Raw genomic sequence first — 27,844 nt, forward strand, 5'->3', positions numbered from 1 at the left:
CCTTTAATAAAATAGTGTTTAGTAAGGCTACCAAATGTTGTGACAATCACAATAGCCTACAATTATTGTTTGTGAGTGTCTAGTCATTACCACTCTGATTCATGTCCGTTTCAGCCTGTTTCTGATGTTAGTTTTAATTTTTCCTTAGGCTACATGCAGTTTGAGGAAATGGATAGCAGCGGTGCTCAACCTTCGACCAGCGCTGCTGTGTTATCGCAGGAGTGTCCACAAACACCAACAGTGGAGCCGACTCCAGCCACAGATGTGCCAGAGACTGAGCCAATAGTTGATTACGCTCAAACTTCGACCAGCGCTGATGTGTTATCTGAGAGAAACCCCATCAGTAGCCCAAGAGATGGACCTGTGCAGATCAGCCCAACAGGTAACATTAATACAAACTAAAACTCACATGTATGCAGAAATAACAGTGGGACACGAGTACGTATGAATGTATGAATGAGAATGTAAGAATGCAGATTTGTCATTTTAACTGAAATTAGGACTGGTGTTGAAATTAGGACATTGTCGGTCAGTGTTTCTGACAATAATAAAAAACTAACAATAATACTACTACAAATTCCTATACTAATAAGAATATAAACTGCATGAAGGATTTATAAGCTGCCGGGTTCATTAATATTAATCACTGCATTCGCTCAAACTGATTTGCTGAAATCAAAACGATGAGATTGCCATTTGCACATTAGTTTCTTGCTCATAAAGGCTGAATAATTTAAATGAACTGTATTATTTTTACAGGACAATACTAATTAAAACATTGAATAATGATCTCTGTATTAACCCTTAAACAGGCAAGAGTAGAAAATGACAAGCAACAAATAATTTCATAAATGAATCATTTCATTTCATGTCATTTTTTATATTATCTGGACTTTCAAAAGAATTTTTGAAAAATGTTATGTATTTTGGATTTTATGAGTTGTGACTCCCAGATCACATTGCCTGTTAGGGTATAAAAAAAGGACCAAATCTTTAACTGTAACTGCCATTGCATGTTTAAAACAATTATATCCCATACTTCAACTCATAGTAATAGTTGACATATTATATATCATTAGAAAGCTTACAAACTCAAGATTCAGCCTGTGAAAACCTTTGAAATCGGACCTTGCGTTACCATAAATTTGGTAAAATGGTAAAAAATGTTGGATTTAGGTCAGGCTGACTAGTTGATCACAGATAAATCATGTGACCAGCATACTCAAGACAGACAGGCTGTATCAGTTTAACTGTAAATTTTATCATTTGTACAAAAAAAAAAAAAAAAAATACCTCATACAAAGATTGTTACAAAAATGAATACAAAGTTAATCCCTTTTTTATACCCAAAAGTGGCAATGTGACTCAGGTGTAACATATATTTCAAAACGTGCTAAATAACAACATGAACAACATTTTTATAAATCTTCTTTTTCAGCACCTTAAGACACGGTTCATAATTAATGTTAGCAGTGTTAGTATTATTTTTTTCAAAAGAAAAGTAAGTTTAATATATATTTACTTATCTCAAAATCTGAATGTCCTGCACCACTGGCAGCCATGTTGGATTTAGGTCAGGCTGACTAATTAATCACAAAAAATTGTAAACAAATCATGTGACCAGCATACTCAAGACAGACCAGGCTGTGATAAATGATAAAAGGATTTGATGAAAAAAACATTCTTACGCCCCAAAAACGACGACAAAAACTATGTTACTGCCAGATTACATTGCCAGTTTTAGGGTTAATTATCTTGAGCCTGCTGAAATGTTCATATAAATATATTTTCTTTCCAACTGTGCATTCTGAATAATACATAGCTAAATATATTTATCCACTAAGCTGCGGCAGTCCTATATGCTCGTCTTCTCATGAACAGTTTTTTCTCTTTCTGACATGTCATACCTGTTGGGTTTACATTTTTAAATGAAATTGACTATTAAAAGGAAAGCTTGTGCGTGCTGGTGTTTAATCCTTAATCTTTTAAAATGGGGTGCCCGAGGTGCCTGTAACCATGTTAAATAGGCTAGGCTATTTAATCAATAATGCACAAAGAGAATGACAGTCACCTACTTTGAATATTATAGCATTTTGGGCATAAACATGTAAATAGTGAAAAGATTGACAATGAAAAATTACACAGAATGGTTAAAATATTTAATCCAAATAAACAAATGTTGGTGGTTCGTACTGATGTTATTCCTCTGTTCTCACACACTTCAGCGTCGCGGTCACTAGTTTAGACGCTGACAACTCATTGAGCACAGTACATTGAAAGTAAACATAACCAGAAATAAGTGAGACGTACTATATCATTAAAATATTATAAAGTTGTTGTTATAATAAAATCCGCATTAGGCCTATGTTTAATTTGAGTAGTTATTTTTAACCTTTAATTATACCCAGGGCTTAAAGTATTGCGGCACTGTGCCGGATCTCCGGCGTGCGGCCGTGAGGAAAAAAAAAAAAAAAAAATTGGAACTTGCATGCGGTTTAATATTTTCGAGTTAATTGATTTCACCTACCAATCATATGAAAGGAACGCAGCTCTTACTAACGTTACAAGCCTATCAGAAGCAGAGCAGGGCGGGGCCTGGCAACACAGTGTGATTGAGATTTATACGTCACGTTAGCGTTGTCGGTGAAAGGAGCGCTAGTTCATGAAGCTTGGGGATGATGTCCTACCCACGGGCGTAATTTCCTATGGGGACACTTTCCAAAATCCCGTTGTCCCCCCCACCCCCACTCAAATTAGTTTGTTATGATGTTTAACCGCACGCCGTCATTGCCACGGAGGAGCAGGACCGAGCCTGTGTAAAATAGCTCACTGAATGTTCTATTGAGCAAGTAGCGGTTGCGGCACAGACAGCGATGAAACGCCAGAAACAACAACAGGTGCCTTTAATGTCATCATGGATGAAAAGAAAGAAAGGAGATGTGAGTTGGTTGATTCAGTAAATTAGCTCAGGTCAGGATAATCATATTTTCTGTCTACACCTGTTGATAACAATAGGTTACTGTCGTAACCCCAGTTCTCTTTCATCATCTCGTTTCGAGATCCACCTATGGAAGGGCATCCGTACCTGACCTCTGCAGAAGCATCCAATTGCACCAAGTCTGGCTAGACAGACAGAAGCGCGCAGCCAATGCTAGGTAAGGCCACACCCCTTACCTAGGCATATAACTTCTCCGCGCGCTGCTATTCCTCAGTAAGTATATTCGCTTCTCGTGCGGCAAGCGGGGCAACGCTGGTGGATCTCTCCACTCGATGTTTCAGAGAACCAGGGTTACGACAGTAACCTATTGTTCTCTTTCATCATCTCGTTTCGAGATCCACCTATGGGAGAGACATGGACAGCTCCCCGATTGCCCAATACACTCAGAGTGAGGTTCTGAAGGCCAGAGAAGGACGGTCACCTCAGAGAGGCGGTGCCTGACACGTCCCACAAACATGACCCTGCAAGGGTGACGCCACGCTAAACTGCTGTGGACAAGCAGGGCATGAAACATGCATGAGACACATACATGATAATGGCCCCCGCACCACCAATGCACATAGCCAAACCCAAGAAGGAATGCGAATGCTTGGTGACAGGAATGAACATGGCCAGCTGGCCTATTCACTCCTCGTTGGTTAACCCAACGGGGCTGTGGGAAAGGGCTAAGAGGACCCTACCCCTAGGACCGAGTGTGCCACCGAGGTTCTGGTGACATCCAACCGGTAGTAACGCTCAAAGGTATGAGGAGAGGCCCAGCTGGCAGCGGAGCAGATGTCCTGCAGTGGCACTCCCCTGAACAAAGCCCAAGAGGCGGCTAAGCCCCTTGTGGAATGAGCTCTGATGCCCCCTGGGGGCTTGCACTCCCTTTGCTTCATAAGCCATAGTATAGCGTCCACAAGCCAATGTGAGAGGCATTGCTTTGAAATGGGACTCCCCTTGTGCGGGCCATTGAAACAAAGAGCTCTTGCGGAAAGCACTGGTCCTGGTCATATATGCTTGCAGAGCACGGACGGGACACAGAGCATTCAGCCTCTGATCCTCCGGGGAGGCAAGAGGTGGAGGGTGAAAAGCGGATAGCTCCAAAACCTCCGTAGTGAACGCAGGGAAGCGTTTCGGCATGAAGGCCGGGTTAGGCTTAAGGGAAACCCTATCTCCACTTAGGGAGAATTTGGCGCACGAGGGGTGAACCGAGAGTGCATGTAGCTCACTGACCCGTTTAGCAGATGCCAAGGCCGAGAGCAAAGCTGTCTTGAGTGACAGCAGCTTAAGGGAAATACTCCCCAGAGGCTCAAAAGATACAGAGGCCGTGCTTCCAGCACCATGGAGAGGTCCCACTCAGGAACAGATCTCCTGATGACCGGCAAAGAGCGGCGTGCACCCTTCATAAAACTGCGGGTTAGAGGGTGTGACGGTGGAGCCCTCAAAACCCACATGACAGGCTGAAATCGCAGCCAGGTAGACCTTAATGGTGGAAAAGGACCTGCCTCTTTCCATGAGGTCTTGCATGTAACACAAAATATCAGGCACCGAGCACTGATAAGATGTGAGACCACGCCCATCACACCACCCTTCGAACACTTGCCACTTACAGCCATGTAGGGATCGCGTGGAAACGGCCCTGGCATTCTGAGTAGTGGCGATTACACACGGCGGGAGCCCCAGTGCATTTAGGTTCGTCCTCTCACGGGCCAGGCCCAGAGAGTCACCCTGTCCGGGTGGGGGTGGTAAATCTCCCCGTTGGCTTGGGACAGTATGTCCGTGCGAGGGGGAGGCGCCATGGCTCGGCGTATAACAGAGGGATTATCTCTGCCAGCCACGGGGCTTTGGGCCACCTGGGTGCTATCAGAATGAGAGACAGGCCGTGCTCTCTCACCCTGGCCAGTGTGAAATTCATCAGGCACAGGGGAGGAAAAGCATACAGGAGCACTCTGGGCCATGGGTGGGCCAGTGCGTCTGCCCCGAGGGGCGCGTCCATGTCCTTTAGTGAGAAGAACATAGGACAATGGTCGTTTTCACGCGAGGCGAAAAGATCTACAGCTGCCTGTCCAAATCTCATCCATAACATCTTCACTATCTGCGGGTGAAGACGCCAATCCCCGTAGATTGGGTTTCCCCTCGATAGCAGATCCGGCGCCTCTGTTCAGAATGCCCGGAACATGAGTCACGCGTAATGACAGAAAAACCCGTCTGCTCCACGTCAAAAGCCTATAAGCTACAGCGTGGAGTTTCGACGAGCACATGCCGCCCTGACGGTTGATATAAGCCACTGCCGTGGTATTATCGTACCGTACTAGAACGGGATGTCCCTGCAGGCGAGGCAGAAAATGATTCAGAGCTTTCCAAATGGTAAAAGCTCTAAATAGTTAATGTGCGCTGAACGTAGTCTGCTCAGCCACAGACCGTTCAGCATTCTGCCTTCCTGGGTGGTTCCCCAGCCTGTTAAGGACGCATCTGTCGTCACAACTTTCCGCATCGTAACCGTCTAGAGGGGGGTTTCCCATGCGTAAAAGTTCTCGCTCTCCCAATGGCGCAGGGCCGCCGAGCAGGCGCGCGTCACCGTTACCGAGCGACAGAGATTACGAATCGGGCTGAAATGTAGTGACAAAACCCATTTCGTAAACGCTCTCATTCTCAGGAGACCCAACGGCACAACTTGGATAGATGAAGCCATGAGACCCTGCAGCCTGAGGCATGTGCGATATTGTACTCTCGCCCCTCTTCTGAACTGAGACAGACAGTCCATCAGCGAGCGAACGCGCTCTTGAGAGAGACGCGTTGCATGGAGACTGAGTTCAATTCCAAGCCCAGGAAAATAACATTCTGACTGGGAGTCAGATTGCTTTTGCTCGCATTCACCTTGAACCCGAGGGATGTGATGTGCGCGAGCACCCGGCCGGTGACCAGCGACACCTTCTCCTTTGATTTGGCTATGATGAGCCAATCGTCTATGAAAGTACGAATTCTCAGCCCTGATAGTCCCAAACGGAAGAACTGTGAATTCGTAACAAATGCCTTGGTAGGCGAAACTAAGATATTTCCTGTGTGGAGGGTAGATGCTTATGAGAAATAAGCAGTCGTTCTGCTTTATGGCACGGGCGAGAGAGCCTTGTGTCACATTCTGAAATTGTATTTCCTCAAATGTTTGTTCAACACTCGAAGGTCCAATATAGGGTGGGGGGCGCCACGCCTTTTGGATAATGAAAGTACCAGGAATAAAAACCAGGAAAAGAAGTTTTCTCATTTGATTCGTAACTTTGTGCGTTTTGTGTTGGGCAAACACTGGGGCTGAAAGCCTTTATTGACAGAGTGAGGGGAACATAGTGTGGTGTCCACTGTGCTAAACTTTCCCTCACAAAGTGCCCCCTGATTTTTAAGTGGGGGGGGGAAACACACATCTCCTGAACACATGAACTGGGCAGTCTCAAGTGCAGGCAGAAAAATAATATCCGCGGAGAGAGATACTCTCTCTGTAACAGATTTATTTAATTTGTTTGTTTTAAAGTGTTATTTAGTTATGTGGGTGTTTTGTGTTGGGGAACACAGGGGCCGAAGCCTTCCACACACAATGCCACTAAAAACACATGAGCTGGGCAGCCGCAACTGAGCTGTGTGAGCCCAGCTGGTTGATTTGTGAGGCAATGGCGCCCTCTTGTGGACAGACTCGGGGCGACATGCATGGGATCAGAGAGATTTGCTCTCTATGTTGGCAGATATATAAATCTGCACGAATTCATCTGATTCGTTTGTTAAATGTGTTGTTTAGTGATGTGTGTGTTTTGTGTTGGGGAATACAGGGGCCGAAGCCTTCCACACACGACGTCCACTAAAAACACGGGCTGGGCAGCCACAACTGAGCTGTGTGAGCCCAGCTGGTTGATTTGTGAGGCAATGGCGCCCTCTTGTGGACAGACTCGGGGCGACATGCATGGGATCAGAGAGATTTGCTCTCTATGTTGGCAGATATATAAATCTGCACGAATTCATCTGATTCGTTTGTTAAATGTGTTGTTTAGTGATGTGTATGTTTTGTGTTGGGAAAACACTGGGGCCGAAGCCTTTAATAACTGGGTGAGGGGAACCAAGTGCGTGCGGTGTGGTAACACTGCTTATGTACTTTTCCTCACGACAGCGTCACTAAACACACGGGCTGGGCAGCCACGAGACGGGATTAACCGACCGTCCGCGGGAGACCCTGTGTCTTTTGGACAGGGGTTCCGGGACCGGGAGAGAATCCGGAGGGCTCGTGGCCCGTGAAAGCGGGCTCGATACTCCCAACGGTCGAACAACAGGCAGGCCGCTTGCGTTCGGGGCCGCCTTCCTAGGAAGGCATAAATTGAAAACCTCAACACGTGATCGTAACACATCAAGGCCCGTGAGACCGTGTTAACAGTCTAGCGGGACGCTCCAGCCGTGCTTAAGAGCTTCGTCATCGGAACCGGCCGGTTCGTCAACGAGAGTGAGGTTTTCCCGCGAAGATGTCCTCTTCAGGGAATGCGGATTGGGCTGATGTCAGCTCAAATATTTTAGAGAGGTGGCGCTCCGGGAGTCCCCCGGTAGCGCGTCATCATCACCGTGTCCTCCATCCGAGTCAGAAAGGCCTAGCACGGGATCGTGCAACTAAAAGCCGGCTTAGTAAAAGCTAACGTTACAGCAATTACAATGACCGCAATTCTCCGGGTTCTCCTAAGCTTCTTAAGCGTGTAAAGCCCAAGCAGACCGCGCAGAACGAGAGGGTCCTTAGCGGCGATGAGAGCACCACACGCGGCCGGGCAGGCTCATCGTGATAGGCTGTTCCCCGGAGAAGCGGCGGTTTAGACAGTCACATAGCCATGGGTGGGCCAGCAGTGAAGAACTCGGAAAAATCCGTGGCGGGCAGCCATGTAAGGAGGAGCAGGTGAAGGACAGCGAGAGCGCGGGCGGCTCCGGATGCAAAAAACACAGCGGATAGGCTGAATAAACGACTGTCACTCACGTCTGGTGGAGGCTGATCTGGCGATATGTCCTCCTGAAGACTCGAAAGTGAGCAGCGTAACGTTAATCCAACCGAACTGTGTCAGTGCAGAGGTCGCGAGAAGCGAATGTCAACTGAGGAATAGCAGCGCGCGGAGAAGTTATATGCCTAGGTAAGGGGTGTGGCCTTACCTGGCATTGGCTGCGCGCTTCTGTCTGTCTAGCCAGACTTGGTGCAATTGGATGCTTCTGCAGAGGTCAGGTACGGATGCCCTTCCATAGGTGGATCTCGAAATGAGATGATGAAAGAGAACTGAGCTAACGTTAACATACACTGCTGCTTGGTAACTTCAGACTTGGCTAAATATTTAATTTTAATATTTAATTAAATATTCTGTGTAGCTTACAAAAAAAAAAAACATTCTGTGTAGGCCTACCATGAAAACGAGTCCACTTTAAACCGCAGCATTTTCTGTCAGCAATGTATGACAAGTAGCCTAACGTTAGTGCTGTCAACGTAAACATGCGATTAATTTTTGTCCAGCTTTAACGTGTTAAAATATTTATCACAGCGTACGTTTTTTCTGTCATCCTTTGGGTTATATGATCATGCTCTACTTCACGCAAATGTTTTAAACTATCAATGCGCGAGAAGACAAAAGAGAACGCGCTGTCAGTGAATGTCCTCCTGAAACACACACACACACACACACAGGAAGACACGCGCCAGTATCGCAGTCGACAGCGCGCCATCGAGTTCTCTTTCGCGCTTGAACGAACCATAACACACACATTTATGCCAAAATGTCAGTTTTGTCGAGTATCTTCACAAGAACAGACAAATGAGTTAAATACAATCTTAAATGGAAGTAAAGAGTAGAGAATGAGATGCGTGAGATCCTGTCAGCAGCGGCGGGTGACAGCAATTCTCTCTGTTAGTAAAGTTAACCAAAGAACAATGGGAACAGAGAAAATTACTACCTGCTCAACGCTTCAGGATTAATCTATTTTTCATTTATAATTTATGCAGTGCGGACTGTTTTATAAACGTATTCAATTTCTATATAATTCACATCGGTTAGACAGGTAAGGTACAGGTAAATATGACATTTATTATGGGTTTAAGTGAGGATTGTTTTAAGTTCACTTAAATTAAAAGTTGTTATAATTTTTTAAGCCTAATAAATGTTTCAAATTTTGGAAAAATACATTTTCATCGAGATATAAGTAGCTACAGATGTGGCCTTTAAAAACGCGCGTTTTCTCCCGCGGCATTCGGCAATTCGTCTCGCACAGTCTCGCAGAATTCTGCAAGTGCTTTCAGGGGGGCCTACTTACAAATTCCCTCAATGTGTTTCGCTTCACAGAATATCCACCAGGTGGCGCATAAAAAACAACTTTACATTAGATTTTTTATTTTACTTCACATTACGTCATGATTGTGAGAAAACATCCACAATAAAATATAAATTATAAATACAAATAGTAATAGACACAAATATTTACAGTACTGTATTATACAGACATTTGAAAATATTTGTAAATCCAAAAGGTTTATCAAAGTTGTCTAAAGACAAGAAGGGGTAATGGACAACGTTTACGAATTTTTATATATGCTTTGTCATTGCTGTGGTTTCCAGGAGATGAGTGCATGCAGAATATTTAACATGGCTTTTATTAAAACAGCAAAGTGACGTTCTTGCCAGCGCATAACTTTTTTGTACAACTATTAAGATGATTGTGCATGCAATGCGCATTTATACTAAGTGCAACAGAGAATTTAGTTTGAGCATAATACACGTGACTCTGCCTGTAAAAACCTGTAAAATTTTATTTTATTTTATACACAAAATCATCCTAACATAATGAAAGGCTTAGCCTAAATAATGCGACTTCCCCAGATTCTTAATTCGTGCAGATATTTCTTGTGTGATTGTTCTTGTGCAGATATTTCTTGTGAGGTAATGTTGCAGCACAACGCGTAGCATTTATATTTTGGGCGCATCTGATTTGCCATTACATTATTAATAAATATTTTAATTGAACTGTCTTAATGCATTAAGCATAAAGATTTTTCCACATTAGTCTCAGAATGTCTGGGGTTGGCTTGAGGTCTTGCCGACAGTTTGTAAATCTTTTAAATATTCATATTCACAAAATCCATTTAAAGGTTGATCAACAGTTATGACTTCTAAAATAAAATAAAAATGACCAGATAAGAGGTATCTGATTGACAGTTTGACAGATGTTGTTTTAAAAATTGATTACAACATTATGGGGAAGTGGTATTAAAGGAGTTATAACCTGCAATTTTCACTTTTCCACGAGAATCAATTGATGTTATGATTGCCTAACGATTATACACTGGCCGGGAAGCCGATATTTAAAAGTGAAGCGTTTGTTTACCTCAGGGTAAATAAACCAGCGCGCGTGCACGCGCACTCAAATACGAGATTTTGATTTCAGCCCCGTCTTGACGTCATGACGGGGCAGGATATACCATATATGGACACCGCAAACCTATGCCGCGGGAAGCCCGCCCCTCTCCCCCTCATATTCAGTTCAGTCGAGAAAGATGGAGAAACGAGTACACACCTGAGTTGCTCTGTGGTTGACTGCCACAAACAACATGTAAATGTGTTTTCTCTACCAAAAACGGACCAAACTATCAGGGACCAGTGGATTAAATTCATTTTTAATGACGCTGTCCCAACAACCCTTTCAACTGGCTTATCGTTAGGAGTCTGCGCTAAACATTTCACACAGGAATCATACACAAATTTGGGGCAATATCAGGCGAAGTTGGCCTCGAAGCTCTGTTTGGAAAAAGGTGCAATTCCCACCATCAGAGACTTGCCTGCAATTGAAACGGTAAGACTGAGTTTTTATTGCTCTACTGTGTGTAACAAAAACAGCAGCTAACTGCTAATGCGGCTATTGTATGCTAGCGGGAGTATTAGCTTCGAGGTAAACATGGGGAATGGCTGCTAACGTTACTTTGCAAACAACAAATGACTGAGATCATCATGAATTCGGCTATTGTATATTGATTGCCTAACGCTTATACACTGGCCGGGAAGCCGGTCGCGGCCAGGTCGGGTTCATTCATAACTTGCGCCATGATGTCATTTTGGAATGATATGCTAAAGCGTTACCTGCAGTGTCAACCCCCCTCCTTCCTGCCACCAATCAACGCGCCCCTCATTTGCATTATTAAAATGACCGTCCACGACAGCCAAAATATCGCATCAGATCTCGTGAGACAATAATGCCTTCAGAAATAAGGGTCTGAGGAGCTCTGTGTTTATTTTTTTTCCACTTTTCTTTTTTAGAAGGGCCTGAAAGACTATAATACAGCAGTAGGTATCCAAGGTAATACTAGGTTATGACTCCTTTAAATATTTGGTAAAACATAATACAATTATTTTAATTACGCATTTTGTTCAGTTTTGCTTTTACAAAATGTTCCCTGTTTTTTATATAATTAATTTAACCTGAGGTGTGCGTTATATCGCCTTTTGATAATTCTTTGTGTTGTCGAATTTTGACAGAGTTTCATTGTTTGTTCATAATAATTTGATTCATAATTATGTCATTTTTTTTCTAAAAGTAGGCAATATTTTAAAGAGATAAAAAGATGCATGAGAAAATTAGAAGTATGCAAAAGAGCACAGTTCAGATATTGTTAACTGTAATTGAAGCGGGTTTTATACACGTTTCTGCTTTTTTTAAATTGACAATTTAAAATTTTATTTACCAACACGTCAACACGTTTTGTGATTGATTTACGGATTTATTACAGACACTTGTCAGAAGCAAAGATATTGTACTAAGCATAAGCATCGATTTAGAGCATTTGCGCAATATCATTAACTAGTTTATCTAATTTTACATTTAGTTCCTTTTTGGATCTGAACGTTTTAAATAGCTTTAACATGGTTGTAATGCGCTTTTCTGCATTACTGTACAGGGCCCGGTTTCCCGATAACGCTCACTCTTAGCGCGCTAAGAGAGCTCGAAAGATATATCTTACCAAAGGTGTTTATGTTCCTAAGTGTGTTCCCCGAACCATACCTTAGGAAGCTGCTTAAGATATACCTTCTTACGTGCGACGTTACCCGGCGCTGTCCGTGGCGATGGTGCTGAATTGTTTGATATCGATGGCTCGACAATCAATTATTCTCTCGTGCAGATGCTGTTTATGTGAGAAAGCGGTGATCTTTATAAATGAAGCACTTCAGAAATAGTTGAAATTGCAATTTATTATGATTATTGGATATTATAAAAAATAATCCAAACTATAATAGCCTATAATAGCCTAGCCTACATATTTTAAAATTGTAACATATATTGCTGCCACAATAACCTTTTCAAAAATTTACGTGCCTTCTTCTCTTTCCCATTTTTGTTCGCTGAGGTGGAGCTGCGATGAAATATTGTTCTTCTAAATACTTTCCAGCATTTCAGTAATAAAAGTTTACATCTTGCGTATGGTGCTCGGCAGTGATCAAAAAGGATTTAAACCGTGAATTTTGAATCTCTTCATGTAAACTCAGAGATGTGGATTCAGACGGCAATTAAATTACCACACGACCTGTTTGTCAAAAAACAGAAGGTACTAATTTGGCCAGGGATTTTTACGCGGGTTGGGTGAGAAAAACACTGATATTATGGATTCGGACGGCACTAAAATCACCGACTTACCCCTGTAAATGTTTAAAATACCGGACGAGCCCATGAGAAACAATATTAGCGTCCGAATAGGACTTAACTGACAGTAGCCTATGCTTTCACTGGCCTTTAAAAGAGCGTTTTAATTAAATTAATAATATTGTATAATAATATAATTAAAAATCTAACAACAATCAGTGTAATGACACTTTTATTCTTTGCATGAAAACACTTGAATTAGCCTAATTTAATACTGTCTGAGTGTATTAAAACTTCAGAATTATATTCATATAGACCTGCAACAGTGATAAGGTAAAGCTAAGAGTGGTCCAGACCAACCTTACGAAAGTGTGACTTACAAAAGGTATACTTAGCGTACGAACGTTCCGGGAACCGTCCCATAAGGTTAACCCTCAAGGTTAAAACACCAACACAAAGGTGTTTTTGGGGTCCTTGAGATGTTCTGACATGCCCTGACATTTGTGCTTTTTTCAGTTGCTTATAAACATATTAATGGCAAAAAAAAATTACACACTATTTAGCACAAACAGGGCTACCATAATATGTGAGCAACAAGAATGTACATGTCTGCATTTTTGAGAGAATAATGTTTATGCGTGGTTATTGAAAAAACTAAAAACTAAAGTTTCTGAAATAAGGCCACAAAACACATACTAAATATGTGGCAATAAGACTTTTGACTAATGGATTTCATCGCCTAGTGTTTTTTCTTCAAAATGATATGAAAATCATCCTGCCTAATCATCCACAAAAAAACGATACATTGATTTTAGTTTTGTGAAACACTTTTAGTTTGGAAAGCCAATATGCGGATGGGGCGTAAACGCTCCAACAGCATCATGCATATGTAGTAGTTCACACCTGGTGAGACTACGTCCCTGCATACTTAATGAGCCATTCATTCAGGTGACGTGTCACCTATAGCTAACTTAAATATACAAGCTTCATAAAAATGATCATTCTAGGAGAAAATTTCAGATGGCATTTAGAGGCTTTTGCATCTGAACTCTTCATATATACACACACACATATATATATGCATGCACATACATTCTTTATAATCTTTTCAAAACTAGTCAACGTCTTTCAAAACTAAAGTATACATTTTATCATACGTATTTCAAAGTAAAGGATTCATTAGTTAGTTGATGACTTTATTTTTGACAAAACACATACAGTATATATTCCTCATCTCAGTATAGCAATAGAGTTTGCTAAAAGCTGTTCATTCAATACAGCAGTATTTGAAAATCGATCATATTTTGTAAAATTACATTTATATTTGCATTTATGTCAAAACCTAGACACTTTTAAACATCAAAAGGACATTTATTAATATGTATTCGTGTCAAAATGACAAATAAACAGATTTTCCTATTCAATTTTGCATGGAAACGCTTCCAAGACGCTTGCGTGTCGCGTGAAAAATAGGCGTCGGTTCTATTTCTAGAATGCACGCGTTTTCCACGCGGCTCGTGCCGCGCCTGAGACGCGCGTCTCACACAGGCAGTGTGCAAACTCTAAACTGTTAACATGGATGGGAGCCGAAATAAAAACGGACACGCCACGCAGCTGAGACGCTTACGCCACGCATCCAGTGTTTCACCGGCCTTATCCAGCGGATGTGGGCGTTTCACAGGTTTGTATGGATCGCCTCACATTTGCGTTTGAATAGCGCGCTCTCCGTAGGCGGAGTCACATTAAAACTTAATTAGCTGAGATGAGAACGACTGACATCTCTCTCTTTACATACATATTATATAAACTGTGAATATTTGTTTTTTATAAAAAATACTTCATTTGAAAGAAGATAATTCAAGCTTCATGCCTGTGTGACTGTATGCCTGTTTGACTGAGTATTCGCTGAGTTACAGTTCATTTTCGGACGCGTTTCAGAATTGACTTCACTGACGGAGAGTAGGCAGAACTCGCATCATGTTTATTTTTCTTTATTTGGCGAAAAGCACAACACTTTGTTTTTATTATGAGCATACACAAAAAAAATACACACTAAACAGGATCGATTGATGTATAACACAAGCATATAAGATAAAAATTAATATTTTTCTTTTATTTATTTTTTGCACTCATACGAAAAAAAACGAGCCTATCGCGCCGGCGCGATAGCCGACCTCAGGGGGTTAAGAGAGAGGTTAAGGAATAGGTTAAGAACTACTTAGAGATAAGAACACTTTGGGAAACCGGGCCCAGTACTTTATATATGATCATGTTTCCCTTTACATGGTATGAAACACATAGGCGTCGATTTCGTCATGAGTCATTTTGTACCCACCACTTTTAACTTCCGTCCATATTAATTTGACTTTTGGTTCGATTTTTTTTACCGTTTTCAGTGGTTATGAGGAGCAATATGAGAGAGAAATTTGGTAATCATTGTCTGACCCAACAAAAAAAACATTATAATATTTATTTTATTTTTCATGTTCGCATTTATGAGGGAAAAAACAACGTGTCAGTTCTCGGTTACGGACGTGAGCGCTCTAAAAGCGGCACTAAAAGACTGCTTTAAAACTTTCACAGAGACCTCAAACAGAACAGCTGCCTTTCTTTAAATTGAATTTCGTTTTGTATTAATTATATCTTAATTTTAATCAATGTTTCATGAACCAATTGCCTGTATTTAATAAATAAGAAGTAAATATAGCAGACAATCACGACATTGGAGGCGCCGGCGAGTGAACTGGAGTTCGTTTCATAAATGAACCGAAACTCAGCGTATAATGCACATTCACATTCACAGCGTATTTAGACACATTTAGACGCAGTCATAATCATTACTTTTACCAGTTCTTTGTGACAAGCTTTATGCGTGCGGTCGTGCGCTTGAGTGCGGCTATATAGTAAACGCTCATTACTTAATACAAAGCATAAGCCTCTTCCTGGCATGCAATCTAATAGGCTACAGTGTCAGTTGGTTATATCAACATATGTCAAATTAAGTTACGCGATATCAACAAATTAAGTTATAAACATTAATTTGAAATAACTTAAAGCGTATGTATAGTAGATTTGCTTAAATAGCATTTAAACAAAGGAACTGCAAGGGTAGGAATTAAAACCCCACACGCTGGTGAAAACTGGAAAAAACGGTTTTCTTTTGATTCCCTGAGAGGAGATCGATTAGCATTGGGGGTTGGCAAAGAATTGGCAGACCTGGGGGCTGGGTGGTTTGTAATTTCTTGACTCTGTGACAATTGGTAGCAGCTAAAACAAGCAGCTAAAACAAAGACTGTGCAATTAATTACATTTTGGAAATAACTTCCTTCATGTCGTTTTATTTATACACTGTAAAAAAATATTTTTTTGAATTTGTAAGTAAAGTTAGCATTAAATATGTTTTACAAACAATTGGTTTACAAACTCTTGGAGGTTTGTGATTACCATCATTCAGAAGAGTGGTGCTTGTGTTTAGACTTGTGTTTTACGTGATTAAATCAGGAAGATTACATTGGTTTCTTTTAGGACAGTTTGTCAAAAAAAAAAAAAAAAAAAAAAACCTTATATTTATAAACATCGCTAAACAAAGAGTGAATAAGAATTTAAAAAGTAATGACGTTTTTTTTTATGTTTTTATGCACTTTTAGTTTTGTTGCAATTTCACCAAAAGCTTATAATTAGGAAATACACACAACACGCTAAACTTAGGCTATATTCTCTATATCAGGAGTCTCCAAGGGGCCGTTCACATATCGCGTCTTTCAAATGTAGGTGCGCGGCAAGCGCGCTCATAATTGAAGTGACGCGCTCATTTTTTCCAGGCGCAGCGAGATGAAAAGAAATCGCAACTTTTCAGAATGCCACAAACAGAATGCAGGTCATATGACAAGAACCAACCAATCAGCTTCAAGGGTGAAGCTCCCTTCAGAGGGCTCCGTAACAACATTGAAAGCTCAGTCAACATGAAGGATGGGGGTGCACCCAAACACTACAGGTGTTTTTCTCTTCTCCGTAAATAAATCTTGTAGCAAAGCTACAGTAAGAATTTTTCGGCAGTGGAAATCTTTGTCGTCGTGGAGAGCGCAGTGCATGGTTGCATAGTAACGTAAACGACAGACGCCACAGGCAAATCGAACCGAATCTTACTATTAATAATAAAAGATAAGCTAATCATGTGCATTGTAAATGTCAGTAATTTACCTTTTTTGACTCATTCTTTTTATAAAAAATTATTTAAAGGCTGAAATATGTGAGGTTTATCTTTTTATAAAACCTTTTTTGTCAAAACTTGATTTGAACTTGATGCATGTCAGTAGATAACGTTGCAAGACACTTAAAATCTGGCTATCATTTTTAATGTTATTATTTTAATGTTTATGTAAACAAAAAGTACATATTGATGCTAATTTTATTTGTTATTTGCTGGTTTTCAACATAAAACTTGGTGAATTGATTTCATTGTGTAGTATTGATCAACTAAAAAATAATCTCTGATTCTGTTTTTCTCTGACATATTTAGGCCTACAAAAACTCTTTTAGGTCTAAAACAGTTTTGATAGTTGTTAATATGAGAGTTATGAGACATTATTTAAGAGATTTATGTATTACATGAGTAGCTCTCGGCCACTTTCCTTTTTAAAAAGTAGCTCTCAAATGAAAAAAGGTTGGAGACCCCTGCTCTATATGTTAAAAATGTTGTAAAAAATACGTATTCTTATATAATAAGAATAACAATATGATACATTTATATTGCGCTCAAAATGATTTGGATATGGAAAGAGGAATTCTTCTCAACTACCACCAATAAAGTTTTAAAATTCTTCTTTCGAAAATATTATATTTTGATGTTTCTGCGTAAGTTCAACAGACAGTGAGGTTCGGGTTTGTTACGATCAGAGCTTGTGAGTGGAGAGCGCATTTCTGAATATTCCGCTCCGCTCGTTCATTCCGCAGGGTCGCTCGCTCAACACAGATGTCCTGTTGCCTGGTTCGAAAATAAGGGCTGCTTCCGACTAAAAGTTTTTTTTCTAGTCGACTAGTAGGCTAGTTGTTCATTTAAGTCATTCGTGGACAAATAGCCCCTTTATATTAATTTAATTACTTATATAGCCTACAGGATAATGAGCATTTACGTAATATAGCCTCACTCAAGCGCACGACCGCACACATAAAGCTTGCCACAAAGAACCGGTAAAAGTAATGATTATGACTGCGTCTAAATGTGTCTAAATACGCTGTGAATGTGAATGTGCATTATACGCTGAGTTTCGGTTCATTTATGAGAAGAACTCCAGTTCACTTGCCGGCGCCTCCAATGTCGTGATTGTCTGCTATATTTACTTCTTATTTATTAAATACAGGCAATTGGTTCATGAAACATTGATTAAAATTAAGATATAATTAATACAAAACGAAATTCAATTTAAAGAAAGGCAGCTGTTCTGTTTGATGTCTCTGTGAAAGTTTTAAAGCAGTCTTTTAGTGCCGCTTTCAGAGCGCTCACGTCCGTAACCGAGAACTGACACGTTGTTTTTTCCCTCATAAATGCGAACACGAAAAATAAAATAAAATTATTATAATGTTTTTTTTGTTGGGTCAGACAATGATTACCAAATTTCTCTCTCATATTGCTCCTCATAACCACTGAAAACGATCAAAAAAATCGAAACAAAAGTCAAATTAATATGGACGGAAGTTAAAAGTGGTGGGTACAAAATGACTCATGATGAAATCTGGTGGGTAACCACTGTCCCCACCGAAATCGACGCCTATGTGTTTCATACCATATAAAGGGAAACAGGATAATATAAAAAGTACTGTACAGTAATGCAGAAAAGCGCATTACAACCATGTTAAATCTATTTAAAACGTTCAGATGCAAAAAGGAACTAAATGTAAAATTAGATAAACTAGTTAATGATATTGCGCAAATGCTCTCGGTCTCTTCAAAGGTCTTCGCGAATTATTGTTATAAGACTCAGTTATCATACATCACGTCTCTTCTACTGTAAGTACTCAGAAAAAAAATAAGACAAATGATGCGCGTTTGAGTCGGATTTTTATGAAGAATATGTGACTGTTTATGTAACTGGCAAAAGAAAACTTCGCCAACCAAACGTTTGCCAAAAAGCGTGTATGACATCAAAGTACTGCCAAAGCACCGAGAATCCCTGTCATGTTACTTCAATATCATACAGTATGCTCAACATGAAGTCGAGCACACATACAGTATTGTCGTCAGTATGGCCACATGAAACACGACTGCCATCTACAGGTTTTAGTATTTCCTGCGTCCAACACCTAATCCCCCTTCTGCAGAATCCCGCAGAATTTCGGAAGTGCTCGCGGCATTCTTCTCTCTGAGACGCGTATTTTTAAAGGCCACATCTGTATATCAGTGATACTGGTCTTCATTCATAAAAATATGCCATTAACATGCTTGAAAATAAATGGTGCCAATGAAGCCTATACCAATTATTGCACCATGGACATAAATACAGAAATTAAAAAGATAATATCAGCATATTAGGACTGTACTTGTAATCTCTCTAGTGTTCTTGGAAATTGGCTGACCAGAGCATGAACTTAAATGCAAAACCTGCTAATTATTCATGTGTGTCAATTTCAGCCCGTTTACTGATTTTATTTGTAATCTTCACACTGGTTGGTTCCTCGCCTGATCTACACAGGTGTGTTTAGTCATAAGCAGTTCAGTCTCATGCTGTTGTGTGTTTTTCAGGATCCTTTGACTCTCTTTATGAAGTGGGAAAGAAACTGTCATCGAAACCCCATGGCATTGTCTATGAAGGAATTCGAAAATTAGATGAAAAACAAGTATGTTGGTCTTTCTGGATACACCAAACTTTTTGCCTCTTGTTTTCTTCTGTCTTTCGAGTCCTGACATAAACAGTTTTGATCAAAACATATTTTAAAAAAGATTGTAGATTATCATGTAAACAACAAAAATGAATCAGTTTACTTACGTTTGCAAATATTTTCTCCTTTTTTTAGGTAATGATCAAAGTTGTTAAGAAGAGCCAGTTTGATTTCTACGTAAGTTGACACGATTTTATTCTTCATGAAAATTACTATTAAGAATCATTTATTAAATTGTTATTCAGTAATTGATAATTCTATATGTAGACAGCATAAGATAAAACTGAAATAGACAATCAAAGCCTTGAAGCGTCAGTTTCATTAAAGTAAAGTTCATTTATTCTTGTTGAATTTCCCTCACTCTTTAGTAAGGAGGTTTGAGGTTAGGAGTCAACTAACCTTTTGTCAATCTCTTCTTTTAGACTGGGGTTTCCAAACCTTTGTGTCGAGAGGCAGCTATAATGCGGATAATGGAACATAGCGACCATGTCGTAAAGTTATATGAATGGTTTGACGTGGAAGATCACGTCATCTTAATTATGGAACATCCAGGTACCAGCACAACCTTGTGTGATTTCATCAAAGAAAACGGAGGTCATCTGACTGAAGTGGAAGCAAAAGACATCATGCAGAAACTCGTCGCTGTGTTACGGCACTGCAGTGAACAGGATGTTTATCATAATGGCATAAGCCTGAGAAAAGTACTCATCAACCCATACACCATGCAGATCAAGTTAACCGGCTTTCACAGAGCACTGACCCTCAGTGAAATACGTGAGTTTGCTTTTTGAGCACAAGTCACTGATTTATTATGCACAGGAAATAAGGGCGTTTTACTAAAAACTGAACCCTTACTGCTTACTGCAATAGGGGATTCTAAATCAAGACCAGAGTGGAGAATTGACGCTTTAATGGCAACAAATGAAGGCTTATACAGAGTGCTGAAGGGGATGGTCAAAGGAAAAGGGTTTCGTTGGAAAAATACAAGCTTGTCCAAAGGTGAGACCAGCTTGAAAACATGTAAAGCTCTTACACAAGTGACAGTGAAATGACCTTGATGACAAATAAGCAAAGTGTAAAACAGCGAATTGACAGTGAATGTTTAGCAATGAATAAAACTTTTACAGAATGCCTGGATCTACTTGGGAAACTTTGTGACACAGAGTTAAGGATCAACTTAAGGAACATTTTAGGTCATGACTGGTTTAAAGAAACCGAGCCGACAGACGGTGAGTAACCACTCTGATTCATGTCCGCTTCAGCCTGATGTTTCTGATGTTAGGCAACATGCAGAAAGTAAACATCATGCATGCAACTTTCCCCAAAGGAATGAATTGCAGCAGCAGGGACGTGTTCGAATATGGATATATCCCCGAAGGAATGGATTGCAGCAGCTGGGACGTGTTCGAATATGAGTATTTCCCCAAAGGAATGGATAGCATTAGCAGGGACGTGTTCGAATATGGATATATCCCCGAAGGAATGGATAGCAGCAGCTCAACAGATGTGTCTGCGCAGAACATCCCGACAGGTAAAATTAATACAAATCAATACTCACATGTATGAAATAACAGTGGGACACATGGGGGTGTGCGATATTACAAATATTTGATCGTGGATGATTTTGAAGAAATGTCGTAGTATCGTTTTACAGCGCACATTCTATCAGTTGCAGTTCTGTTACATTCACATCACATGTTAAGGCAGAGGATAGAGTTACACTCACGGGACACTGCCATTCACAAAAGTTGCCGGTTAAACACTTCATTCGCATACACCCGAAGCTCACAGGCACTAAAAGCCTGACAAACAGCACCTAGATACTGGACTAAGTTATCTTTATAGTCGTATTGTGCTAATACTGTCAAATACACACAAGCTTCACATAAACACAGTTGGTTATGTCTAAAGTGAAAGCAAATATTTGAGAGAAAATCGAGTGCACGTCAAATGCATGTATATTAGAACGCGTACCAATCTTAAAGTGACAGTAGCCTAATACTAAACATGCTGCCGCTTGTCCTTAAAGGGGGGGTGAAATGCTCATTTTCACTCAATCTCCTGTTAATCTTGAGTACCTATAGAGTAATATTGCATCCTTCATATCTCCAAAAAGTATTTTGTTTTATTAAATTTTTAACATAAAGATAGGCTGTACCGAGTCTTTCCGGAAAAAACCGAGCGGCTGGAGGCGGGCCGTGTGGGCGAAGCTTAGCTGTGCTAACGCGCCAAGCTAGTGACAACACACAGAGACATTTGTTCAACAAACAGTTTTACTCACCGTCCGGTTCCAACGCACGACCGCGAATTTTTATCATTGTGACTGCTCGATCCTTAAGCATTAGACGATCTGCAAATCCGTAGATCTGGGCTTTGTTTATAAAACAATCTTCGTCGAAATGCAGGGAACAACAGTCTTTACACAACTCCGTTTATGCTCAGGAAAACAAACTCCATCCACGGGTTCCTTAACGCTGGGTTCTTTGGGAATCTGTGCAGGGTTGTCTTGCCCTGGCAACCAAAAACACACTTCTTTGGTGACATTGACTTCCCAAAAGCCGGGCAGGGCGCTTTGATGGCGAACTGCTTTCACTCTCTTGCTCTGGTCTACGAGTGCGCGCGCGGCCGCGATCTTACCGGAGAAGTGCCCTTAGGACCCATATAAGGAAATTCCGCCCTATCTTACGTAAGACAGAGCCATACTCGAAAAAAACTTTCCGAAACTTGTGACAAACCGGAAGGAGTATTTTTGGAACAAAAAAACTCCTTCAAACGTACAACTTAGTTTTTGAAACTTTGTCCATGTTTAGCATGGGAATCCAACTCTTTACCAGTGTAAAAAACTCAGTATGCATGAAATAGCATTTCACCCCCCCTTTAAAAGGGCCCCTATTATGCTACTTTTTCTACTAATAATGTTGTTCAGAGTCTCCTACAACAGGATTAATAGACACAGTTTTAGGTAATAGTGGCCCACAGCTGATTAGCAGAAATATTTCAGTAAGAATAATAACGCGAGTTAGCCAGTTAGCAGGAGTGTCTTTGAAACATACAAGAAATATACCCAGGTAAAAAATAATTATATTTAAAGGTGTGGTTGATTATGATTTCACTATTTTAACTTTAGTGTGTAATGTTGCTGTTTGTGCATAACAAAATCTATTATTTTGGGGTGTTTTGAGCTAAAACTTTACATACACACTCTAGGGACATCAAAGACTTTTGAAAAGGGCATTATACCCCTTTAAATTTTACTATACTAAGTGTGTATTAAATCTGCAAAGATTTGTATGTATTACATGCATTATTTTGAAACAACTTCAAGTATATTAATGCCTGGCTCACACTACAGGAGTTTTAAAATCCTAACCGATTTTGAAATCTGGTTGAAGCACACACTTAAGGAGAATCTTTGCAGATTTTCTTCCCCCAAATCTTAAACATGCTCACACTACAAGGTTTGAAAATCGCGGTGCACCACACACTACAAAATGTTATTAAGATTATCGTGCCAGAGGAAGCGCCTCACGTGATCTCACGCAGCAGATCTGAAGTGTAAAATCATGGAAACATATGGGATATGCATTGCCATGAGACACACACGCATGCACGCACATACACACGCACAGAGACTTTGAACCTACCGGTACTTTGAGTTAAGAGCTTAGATCGGGCCCAAAAAAATCAAGCCCGACCCCTACCCGAGCCCATGCACGTTGTGTCAGAGCCCGGCCCGGCCCGGCCCGACACAACACAACACATTAACATAACTGTAATTATGAGCCCGAGCCCGATTTAAACCCGACCATTTTTTTAATACGTGGGCCAGGGGCGGCGCGAGATATTTTTTTAACGCAGGTGCTGAGGGGGTGCTAGATATATAACATATAAATACTATTGCAAAAATTGTCCACTTAATATTTAATATTCAATCATTATAATTGTCACAATTAAAGTAGCCTATTCATTTTATTAAATTGACCAAGCACAACATTCAGCATTCAATCAAATATTGATTAAAGATTTATTATTATTAGGCTAATAATGTTAACATAATATACTATCGTTATTTCGACATAATATGTGTGCGTGCAACAAGCTAGATGTGCATTTTTAAATCCGGCGACGCGTGCATTGATTTTGAAATCCATTTCGTTTTAACGCGCTTTTTAGTTTCGGTTTCATTACTGAACATGTAACGTTACTCGCCTTTGTGCCTGCTGACCACAGCGTAATACTTATTATTTAGCAATAAATAAATGGAGATGATAACGCATATCGAGTTGAGTCATTCAAAATTATCTCAAGGGAAATTCCTTCAGCACGACAGCCCTGCTGTCTTTTTGACAGCACTGACGTAATCACAATCTTGCTCATCCCGATAAATATCAAACATGTTTGATATGATCGGGGCGAGCCCGATTTGTGTGAGAACAGATCGGGAGGGGCAAGATTCGATCTGTGAACGCCTCACATTACCAGATAATCTGCGCCGAACATCGGAACCGATCGAGGTCCTCGACAAGATTTTTTCTCAGATTCTCGGGAGGGGTAAATCGGGCATAAATCGGCCTAAAACTCCTGTAGTGTGAGCCAGGCATAAGTGTATTTTAATATATGCTTAAGATCAATTTTAAGCTATTTGCAGTATATTTTAATCTATCTATCTATAAATTACAGAAACGTCTGTCTGTGTGTGTGTGTGTGTGTGTCTGTTAACCGCATATCTCTCGAACCGTTAGTCCGATGGATTTCAAACTCGACAGGTGTCTTGCCACGGGCACGAGTAAGTGCAGTGCCAAGTTTGACGTTGTTTGGATGAGAAATGCAAAAGATATCATTAAATATATCATTTTTAGAAGGTTGTGGTTTAAAAATAAACATTCTGACATTAGAGGGTTGTATCGGTCAAAGAAGCCCCAAGAAGGTTGTGGTTTAAAAATAAACACTCAGTCAGCTACACTGTTTGCTTCTGAATATTATAGTTTGGTTTTAGAACATGATAAATCCATTTTGATTAATTTGAGTAAAAATGTGTTTTCTTAAAGTGGCAAGATGAAGACCACTATTTTCTGTTTCAAACTTTCACATAGCATCTTTCGGTTATAATAACATAAAAAATTAAAATCCAGATTTTGATTTTCAAATTTGATTTTCAAAGATTTATTATAAAAACGGATTATTTTCCCCCCAAAATGCAATAAATTCATGACACTTTTTTTTTCCAAAATGCAATTAATCCATTGAATCAATATAAAAGTTATTTTTTATCATATTGAAACTGTTGAAATCAGCCATCGCTAAGAAATATCTCCTGAACTTTTTTGCTCAGCGATCAGCTCACAAAAACTGATTTTGCACGGGCACTTTGCACTGCTCCCTGAATCAACGCGCTTATTCATTTGTGGATGTAAACTGAATCTATAAGTCAGCTATGCTGTTTACTTCTGAATATTATATTTCATTCTGGTGCGCTTAACGTTATCACTACTGTGTAAATGCTATTCACCAACTAAACATATCCTTTTCAGTGCGTTCACATTCTCTTTCACGGGCATCATTTGTAGTAGCCTATTCACAAACTGTTTGCTCAAGCATAGCGTTTTCTCTGAGTTCACTGTGTGCTTTCTACCATGCACAAATAAAAATGTCACTGAACTTTTGCTGTGTAATTGTAACAATGTGCACTCAAACACACCAAACCAACAATTACTAAAAACACACTTAAAAACTGATTTTGCACGGGCATTTTGCACTAGTATATTAAATACTAAATATACTGTACTAAAATACTAAATGTACTAAAAATGGAGCCACTTCAAGGACATTTGGTACATTTAAGTGTATTTCTTTACAGTTCATTAAAAATATACTTTCATATGTCTTAAACTACAGTTATAATATATTTGAAGCTTAATTTTAATGTTCCTCAAGAACACTTAAATAGCATTTCAGCTCATTAAAAATTGATTAGCATTACACTAATAGTTTATTATAAAGCTATTTTATTCAGTATTCAAAATGCTATATTAAAAGTGCAAAAATAAATCTATATGTTAAGACATACACAGACTTTGAAATCAAGAAAACTTTAATATAGTAGCCTATCTTGTTGTGTACATTGCAAAATAAAACATGAGTATGTTAAAAAAGTATAGCAGCATATATAATCTCTTGAACAAAATACATAATAACAAAGATCAGTAAAATGCTATGGCAGAGCTATATTTATACATTTTTGTAAAACATTTCAGTTATACCTGTATTACTGAAAAGTACACCATGAATATTACATCACTAAATAAATAAGCATCACAAAAAAAAAAAGTTACAGAAAAACAATGTGCAGAAGTGAATAGGCCTATGTCACACTTCCTGCTTCCGGAACGCGGAGTAGGGATTCAGAACTTCCGGTCAACAGTATTTCTCGATAAGGATTTAGATTATCTGCCATAATGTCTAAACCATCCGAGGTAGACTGACCACGAGCTATGAGGTTGTGAAACAAAGTTTTTTTCTCCTGTAGAAGCTATATGTTTGTATGAAATCAACCTTGTTTTAAGAAAAACATGTTTTATCCGCGATCTTATTAAAAAAAACCTACACTACCCACAACCCTAAGCGTAGCAGCAACGTCTGCTGATTGGTCCAACTCGCTGTTACCATAGAAACGTTTACCTTACTGGCGAACGGCTAGAGCTATAACAACAATGGCAGGCTACACCCGCAGCTGTTGTTGTAGTGTACCGGGTTGCTCTGCACTTGAGAGTTTGAGGTTGCGGAGAGATTTGGTCCAGCTATATCTATCGGATTCCGCCATTGTAAAAAGCTAACCGGAAGAGCCGTATCCCTACTAAAAGACGTACTTCCGGTCTTACATTTTTTCGTGACATAGGCCTATGCATTATGTGCAAACTTAGGCCTACAAAAGGCTGAAACAGAAGAGTTTGAATGTCACATCTTCATCTTCACGTGGACGATCACTAGTGTTGTTTTTGGCGGCCTGTTTTAATTTTAGTTTTCGTCTAGTCTTTGTGTCAAGCTGTCATTTTAGTTTTTAATAGTTTTAGTCAAGTTCATACTCTTTTTAGTCTAGTCAAGTTTCAGTCGACTAAAACGTCTGAGCATTTTAGTCTTATTTTAGTCAGAATTATCCATGACCATTTTCGTCTAGTTTTAGTCGACGAAAACTGATGACATTTAGTCTAGTTTCAATCAATGAAAATTGTATTTTAGTCTCTTTTTAGTAATGCAATTCTATTTAACCCTGTCAATACAGTGTACCACTATGGAAAAATAGCAAAAATAGCGAACAGAAAAGTTACTCTCGTCTCATTCGTGGAGGTTGAAAAACAAGTTCTTTGTGACATCCAAGATTTATTGTATTAAAATTTAAATGCAAAAGAAAAGGCATGAGAGTTGGCTGTGTTTGTCAATTTTAAGTTTTAATTTAAAATGTTTGCGATTTTGATATAAAATCACTGCACTGACAACATGTATTAGGCTACATCTCATTAAACGACAAATTAAACCCCATGTAACCTATTTAAATCGATTGCTGGACATCGTAATGTTATTGGCATCCATCTTCATTGAATTTTGAAATCAGATCCGGCCAGAGCGCTGCATAATAAGCTGTTCCCTTGGAGGGCGGGGGCAATAACAAAAGAAACAAAAGCCGGCTTTTTCAGTATGGAAATACACACCGACAATGACACGCCCCTACTGCATCCTAGAATCTCCGAAAAACAAGCCGATTTCAACCTCAAAATGTACGCTTTTAAATAAACTAATACTGCTATCTCAAACATGGAGAGGCTTCTTCGTAATCTCAACTAACAGATTCTGCAAAAAAGCGAAAATCACCAATTTTGAAAAAAAAAAAAACCGCTTCTTTCTCATTTTGCTCGAAAGTTGTGCTGCCGACTTGTCACTGGTTTCCGTGACGGGTCACATATCGCATGACATTGTTAGGCGCATCTCATCAGTAAAGCCGGTTCTTTGATTAGTAGTAAATCGCCATCACCTGCTTTCAGATGGAGCGGCATTTACTACACAGAGCCGCAGTTCACTGACAAGCTGAGCCATATCGCATTAATTATCGCAGGCGATACGTCCGCGATAATTATGCGATATGGCTCAGCTTGTCAGTGAACTACGGCTCTTTGTAGTAAAACACTCACTGCTTTTGACTAAAGAAAAACACTCACTGCTCTTGACTAAAGAAATTTTGTAACTTTAATAAGTATTAGTCTATATACAGGTGCTGGTCATAAAATTAGAATATCATCAAAAAGTTGATTTATTTCAAGAATTCAACTTAACAGGTGAAACTAATATATTATATAGACTCATTACATGCAAAGT

The 27,844-nt window shown here is 39.8% G+C and overlaps 1 protein-coding gene across 1 annotated transcript in view; it reads left to right on the forward strand.

Moving 5' to 3' along the window:
* LOC307147312 (uncharacterized protein) overlaps window positions 1–27,844 on the forward strand; it is a 53,299-nt gene that overhangs the window by 5,056 nt on the left and 20,399 nt on the right. The window contains exons 3-9 of the mRNA XM_079851990.1: window positions 149–382; window positions 19,341–19,435; window positions 19,613–19,654; window positions 19,900–20,251; window positions 20,348–20,476; window positions 20,605–20,706; window positions 20,805–21,008. Coding sequence (XP_079708116.1) covers window positions 154–382; window positions 19,341–19,435; window positions 19,613–19,654; window positions 19,900–20,251; window positions 20,348–20,476; window positions 20,605–20,706; window positions 20,805–21,008 — 1,153 coding nt within the window. The 5' untranslated portion in view covers window positions 149–153. The remainder of the gene's footprint in view (window positions 1–148; window positions 383–19,340; window positions 19,436–19,612; window positions 19,655–19,899; window positions 20,252–20,347; window positions 20,477–20,604; window positions 20,707–20,804; window positions 21,009–27,844) is intronic.

The sequence above is a fragment of the Squalius cephalus genome (assembly GCF_949319135.1).
Source record: "Squalius cephalus genome assembly, chromosome: 19".
NCBI lineage: Eukaryota > Metazoa > Chordata > Actinopteri > Cypriniformes > Leuciscidae > Squalius > Squalius cephalus.